At 28.8% G+C, this 6,010-nt stretch overlaps 1 protein-coding gene across 1 annotated transcript; it reads left to right on the top strand.

The window, feature by feature from the left end:
* Positions 1-4,810: 4,810 nt before the first annotated feature.
* On the top strand, positions 4,811-5,501 carry LOC107857141 (monothiol glutaredoxin-S10). Its single transcript, XM_016702091.2, has one exon. It carries the CDS (start codon positions 5,002-5,004, stop codon positions 5,308-5,310), a length of 309 nt encoding a protein of 102 aa, XP_016557577.1. The 5' UTR covers positions 4,811-5,001; the 3' UTR covers positions 5,311-5,501.
* The last annotated feature ends 509 nt before the right edge of the window (positions 5,502-6,010 follow it).

The raw sequence follows: 6,010 nt of genomic DNA, 5'->3' as shown, positions 1-6,010 counted from the left end.
ATTTCAAAGGCAGTTTGATGAACTCCAGAGAGATTTGGCCGACTTCCAAGCAAGGCTAAGGAGGGCCCTGCTGCTGCCGGATGAAAATTGTCAGGTTGACAATAATAATAATAATAATAATAATAATAATAATAATAATAATAATAATAATAATAATTAGGTTATGTGTTTTCTATCTTTTAGCGTATGTATTTCCCTTTTTTATATCCGATCTACCTATAAGGGATTCAAAAAAATCCATGTATATGTTTAGTTTGGTTTGATTTGGTTTGGTCGATTTTGAATTTTTGATTCTTATTCAATATTTAATTATCATTGTATTTATTTCCTATTCAAAACATGTCGGCGGTTGGAGTTAGGGATGCGATCATGATGAGAAATTCTCCTAAAAATGGTTCGTTAAAAAAATAATAAGGAACTAAATGATATTATAACCGTAAAACAAAGATTATTTAATTTTAAAAAAGTCACAACATTGGATTTATTTAATTAAGATATATAGATGATGATATGATTTTTAAGAAAAAAGTTAATGAATAGTCGTGACTGTGACTTTTGTCTCAACACATTCAACAAACAAACAAAAACAAAAAAAGCTTCTGATACATCAAATTCCTCATCTGTTGCAACTTATGAATCAGTTAGAAGAAATCAAAAAAGCTCCTTAAACAGATGGTCGATTTATAGCAACAGATGGGTTATCTGATGCAACAGATATACAATCTGTTGCCATAACTCAATTAATAAAAATGGTTATTAAAGAAATGGAAAGATTAAGTCACCACCAGTTTGATTTAATTAAGTCATTTCTTTTCACAAAAAAGAATAAGGAAATAAATCATAAACACAATTTAAACCGTAAAAAACTCACCAGAAATATTCTTGTTTTTAAATCTTGTTTATTAATTTATATAATTAAAAAGTCAAAAAATTTGAATGTCATGAAGATAGTTTTTTTAAAAAAGTATATATATTATATGTTGTAACAGATATATTATCTGATGCAACAGTTGAACTATTTGTTGCAATGGATGATATATCTATTATAATAGATGATTTATCTGATGCAACAGATATATAATCTATTGTGAAACTCAGTGTAAAAAATAAATGATTGCTGGAAAGAATTAATTATTTTAATAATTATAAAGCTAAGCTTCAAGCTGAAAAGTCATGACCTATCATAATATTGATTAATTTAATTAAGTCGTAACTTTTTACAGTAATCAAGAATGTCATTAATAAATGGAGGTGAATAGTTGTGCCTTTAAATCTGCTTTATTAATTTATATAATTAAAAAGTTAGAAAATTTGAATGTCATGAAGATAATATATTTTTTGTAAAAAATATATATTATATGTTGCAACAGATATATTATCTGATGCAACAGGTTATCTATTTTTTGCAAATCATGATATATCTATTGTAAAAAATGATTTATCTAATGCAACAGATATATTATCTATTGTCCAAAACAGTGTTAAAAAATGGTTCCTGGAAAGAACTAATTATTATTAATAATAAAGCTGAAAAGCCATGACCTATCATAATATTGATTAATTTAATTAAGTCATAATTTTTTACAGTAATCAAGAATGTCATTAATAAATGGAAGTGAACAGTTGTGCCTTTAAATCTGCTTTATTAATTTATATAATTAAAAAGTTAGAAAATTTGAATGTCATGAAGATAATATATTTTTTGTAAAAAATATATATTATATGTTGCAACAGATATATTATCTGATGCAACAGGTTATCTATTTTTTGCAAATCATGATATATCTATTGTAAAAAATGATTTATCTAATGCAACAGATATATTATCTATTGTCCAAAACAGTGTAAAAAAATAGTTCCTGGAAAGAACTAATTATTATTAATAATAAAGCTTAAAAGCCATGACCTATCATAATATTGATTAATTTAATTAAGTCATAATTTTTTACAGTAATCAAGAATATCATTAATAAATGGAAGTGAACAGTTGTGCCTTTAAATCTGCTTTATTAATTTATATAATTAAAAAGTTAGAAAATTTGAATGTCATGAAGATACTATATTTTTTGTAAAAAATATATATTATATGTTGCAACAGATATATTATCTGATGCAACAGGTTATCTATTTTTTGCAAATCATGATATATCTATTGTAAAAAATGATTTATCTAATGCAACAGATATATTATCTATTGTCCAAAACAGTGTAAAAAAATGGTTCCTGGAAAGAACTAATTATTAATAATAATAAAGCTAAAAAGTCATGACTTATCATAATATTGATTAACTTAATTAAGTCATAACTTTTTACAGTAATCAAGAATGTCATTAATAAATGGAGGTGAACAGTTGCGATTTTTCGCCTAACTCATTCAAGTTCAATCCTCTATAAATAGGTCCCTTCTTACTCAATCGTTCGTTCTACTACACACTATTTATTCCTCGCTCTTGTTACACCTTCAACTACTTTCTCTTCAAGGACTTGATAGCTTTTTCCTATCTCTAGTAAGTTTTCTCTTGATTTTTGTGTAAATATACGTTGTATTACATTACATTATATTCGAATTCTGTGTGTTTTGTCAACTTATGCATTTTTTAGATATGGCTAATCCTGTGTGGGATATCGCTATTTTACGAGATGCCATGAGGGAACTGCAGAAGGAGGTTCATGACCTGCATTGGGAGTTGGCCGCCGTCAGAGTAAGGATGTTGCGGGAGATCCGCAGGCTGCGGAGGGAGCTGCTGCTGCCCTTTGAAGATTGACCAGCTGGCCATACAAATAATAATGATGATAATAATAATAAAGCTTTTTTTCTGTTATCTATGTATTTTTTTTTGTTTGTTTTATAAAAAATTATGTTTGATGCACTTGACTTTTTATTTCTTATTTAATTTTTGTGTTGTCTATTTCTATTTCTTAACGAGTGACATGTCTACAATTAAGGAATAATTTGATTCCAGTATCAATAGCAAGAACATATGAGTTATCTGTTAGATTTTGTGTGTGATAGGAGTGTATTTTGTTGTTCAAAACATATTAGTAATCTGATGAAATAGATTATTTATCTGTTAAAACAGATTACTAATCTGGTACACCAGAATACCCATATATTCGATTCATAATCATATTACGGGCACCTATAACCCTTAAACATGAATCCAACATGAGTCTACTGTTACAACAGAACATTTATCTGGTGCCGCATATAATGGATCTGTTTAAACAGATTGCTCTTGTATTGCATTCATGTTCGCGTGCAAATTATTGTTGAAAAAACAACACACTAGCAGTTACCCAGATTCAATTACAAAGCATAATCTGACTTACCAAAGTCTCATCTCAACTAAATTCCAAAGTTGAAAGTGATTTACGAAATAAAATTTGACATAAGAATTTGGTCAAAGAGCAGCAGTTGGGGTAACAACAACAACAACAACAATGGTCAACAAGAAGAATATGAAGTTGATAATGAAGTATAAGATGATGATAATGAATCAGAAGATAATGAATAAAGCATCAACAACAATGAACAACAAATATCGCAAAGAGAGAGAAAATAACAATGGATGAGGAGAGAGAAAAAGACGCATTTTTCCTTTCGTTCCCCATTATATATTAACTAACATTTGAATCAAAGTGTAAATTTAAAAACTTGTGGGTTATTTTAAAATTTTCCAAACTTTCTTAAACCATAATGAAGTAATTGTCACCTCTACTTAATTATTAAGACTTGTGTCACCTACATCTTATTTTAAAACTCTTTTGTCACCTGTGGTCCAAACCCCCAAGAAAGTTGATGATAATTGAGCATTTTGATTTATTTTATAATAAACAATAGATTTGAATAAATTTGTGTAGGAATAATGAGAATGGACCGTAGTATTACATGTGACTGAAGATAATTGGTGATGAAATAAAACAAGGTAAAGTATATGGTACAATTTGTATTGCATATTCTATAATTTTTTATAGCCATGGTCGTCCTTCCTTGACATTTCTATATAATAAAATATAAAATTTAATATCATTTTTTTATTTTAATTTATGTGATATATTTTGTTTCTTGACCGTTAATTGATAAATCTTTACGTGATATCTTTTGCGTGTCGACAATCAATTAAATTAATCTTTAAATCTACATTGAATTAAATTAATTTAATGTTTTTAATTTACATATTCAAGTTTAATTTACATATTCAAGCACTATGCAGGAAGTACTATGATAAGCTGTAAGCTTTCTCATTCAATATAATGAAAATAAATTACAAATATAGATCAAAGTTGAAAAGAGGCATATCAATTGGGATAGAAAAGTAATTAAAATACTTTGAATCTAACTCCGTCTGAAAAAGTAATTCATGAGTGAGTATTGATGAAAATCATATAAAAAGTAGCAGTAGCATTCGACAAACGAAGTGGGAGGATGTAAGTGGACATAAGATTAAATCCTAAAACTAGAAAATTCTATAATATATACCGGTTATAGTTAGGATATGGGAGGAATAAATTCCACCACTAAGTCAGCGTTATAGGGATCAGACGTATTTATCTAAAATAATGGCCTTTTGATTCCTCCCACACAACTAAGTAAAAAGCATGACGTAGGTAGTGGGATAGATGTCGTATTCAAAATTCGGGCAAAGAGGGGAGGGGGTCCATATATATAGTTCTTGGCTCTTGCAAATCTAAACCTACCATCAAAGCAAAGAAACAGAATTTTGCATGTTGTACCATGGCATAATCAAGAATCTAGAATCTATCCAAATATCTCAAAGAATTTTCACTTTTCCCCATCTCCTTTTTTCTCCAAATACAATAAACTATTAATTAGATTATCCAAGTCCCACCACCTTCATCATCATTTTCCCCTATATAAATATCCCTTCTTAACATCTCCATTACCATCTCAAAACCAACTCTCTCTTACTATCTAGCAAATCCAACTTCAAGAATATAACTAAACCCCAATTGCATATATAAGAATATTGAATTGAATCGATGGACCGTGTAGTGAAAGTGGCATCACAAAAGGCAGTGGTGATATTTAGCAAGAGTACATGTTGCATGTGCCATGCAATTAAGAGGTTATTTTACGAGCAAGGTGTTAGCCCTATGATTTATGAACTTGATGAAGATATCAATGGCCGTGAAATGGAGAGATCACTTCTCAGGTTAGGCTGCAGCCCGGCCGTACCAGCCGTGTTTATTGGTGGTAGATTTGTGGGATCAGCCAACACTGTCATGACACTTCATATCAATGGTTCACTCAAGAAGATGCTTAAAGATGCAGGAGCTCTCTGGCTTTAGTAATGAAAGCCTTTGCTAATATTTTATAAACAAGGCCTCTTTTTTTTGGCTCTTTTTCTATCTGAACTTTGTACCTTATATCAAACTTCCTCTTTCATGGCTTTTTATACTAGGCCATGATCTTTATAGGAAGTGCCAAATGTTGAATGCAAATTTTGCTTAAAATGAAAATGCAACAACATTTATAAATGTGTTTTATTGTGTATGCACCAGTATAAGTACTATATCTCTTCACTGATCATCTCTTTCTCAATTTCTTATACAAAATTTTAGTCATGAAAAATCGTTTTTTTATGGTCAAAGAAACAAGTCTCTAACAAACTGTGCATGCAAGAATTAAGATTAATGATTGATTTACTTTTAAAAAGATTTATATGTATATATATATGTATATATATATATATATATAAATTATAAACGACACTGTCATACCATATATATAAAGGCTAATAAAGCTACTATAGCAGAGAGGTTTATTATTTTGGTATGTACTAATGATTAAACAAAAAGTTAACCACTTAAACATTGGTGTTAATTAACTAATAATTTTTGTAGTGATTAAGACAGTAATGTGAAGATTCGAAAGTGTGCCGTAAATTTAAAGTGACATAAATATGTAAGGCAATCACAAAATGAACAATTGTTACGTCATTCTGGTGAATGCACATATTTTTGAAGATAACAAAGAAAAATTGTCATC

Source organism: Capsicum annuum, chromosome 1, assembly GCF_002878395.1.
Source record: "Capsicum annuum cultivar UCD-10X-F1 chromosome 1, UCD10Xv1.1, whole genome shotgun sequence".
Taxonomy (NCBI): Eukaryota; Viridiplantae; Streptophyta; class Magnoliopsida; order Solanales; family Solanaceae; genus Capsicum; species Capsicum annuum.
The sequence above is the reverse complement of the archived record's forward strand: the minus strand, read 5'-3'. Positions and strand labels throughout refer to the sequence as shown.

Coding starts and splice junctions, on each gene's coding strand:
- LOC107857141 (XM_016702091.2), top strand. CDS start 5,002: ATGGACCGTGTAGTGAAAGTGGCATCACAAAAGGCAGTGGTGATATTT.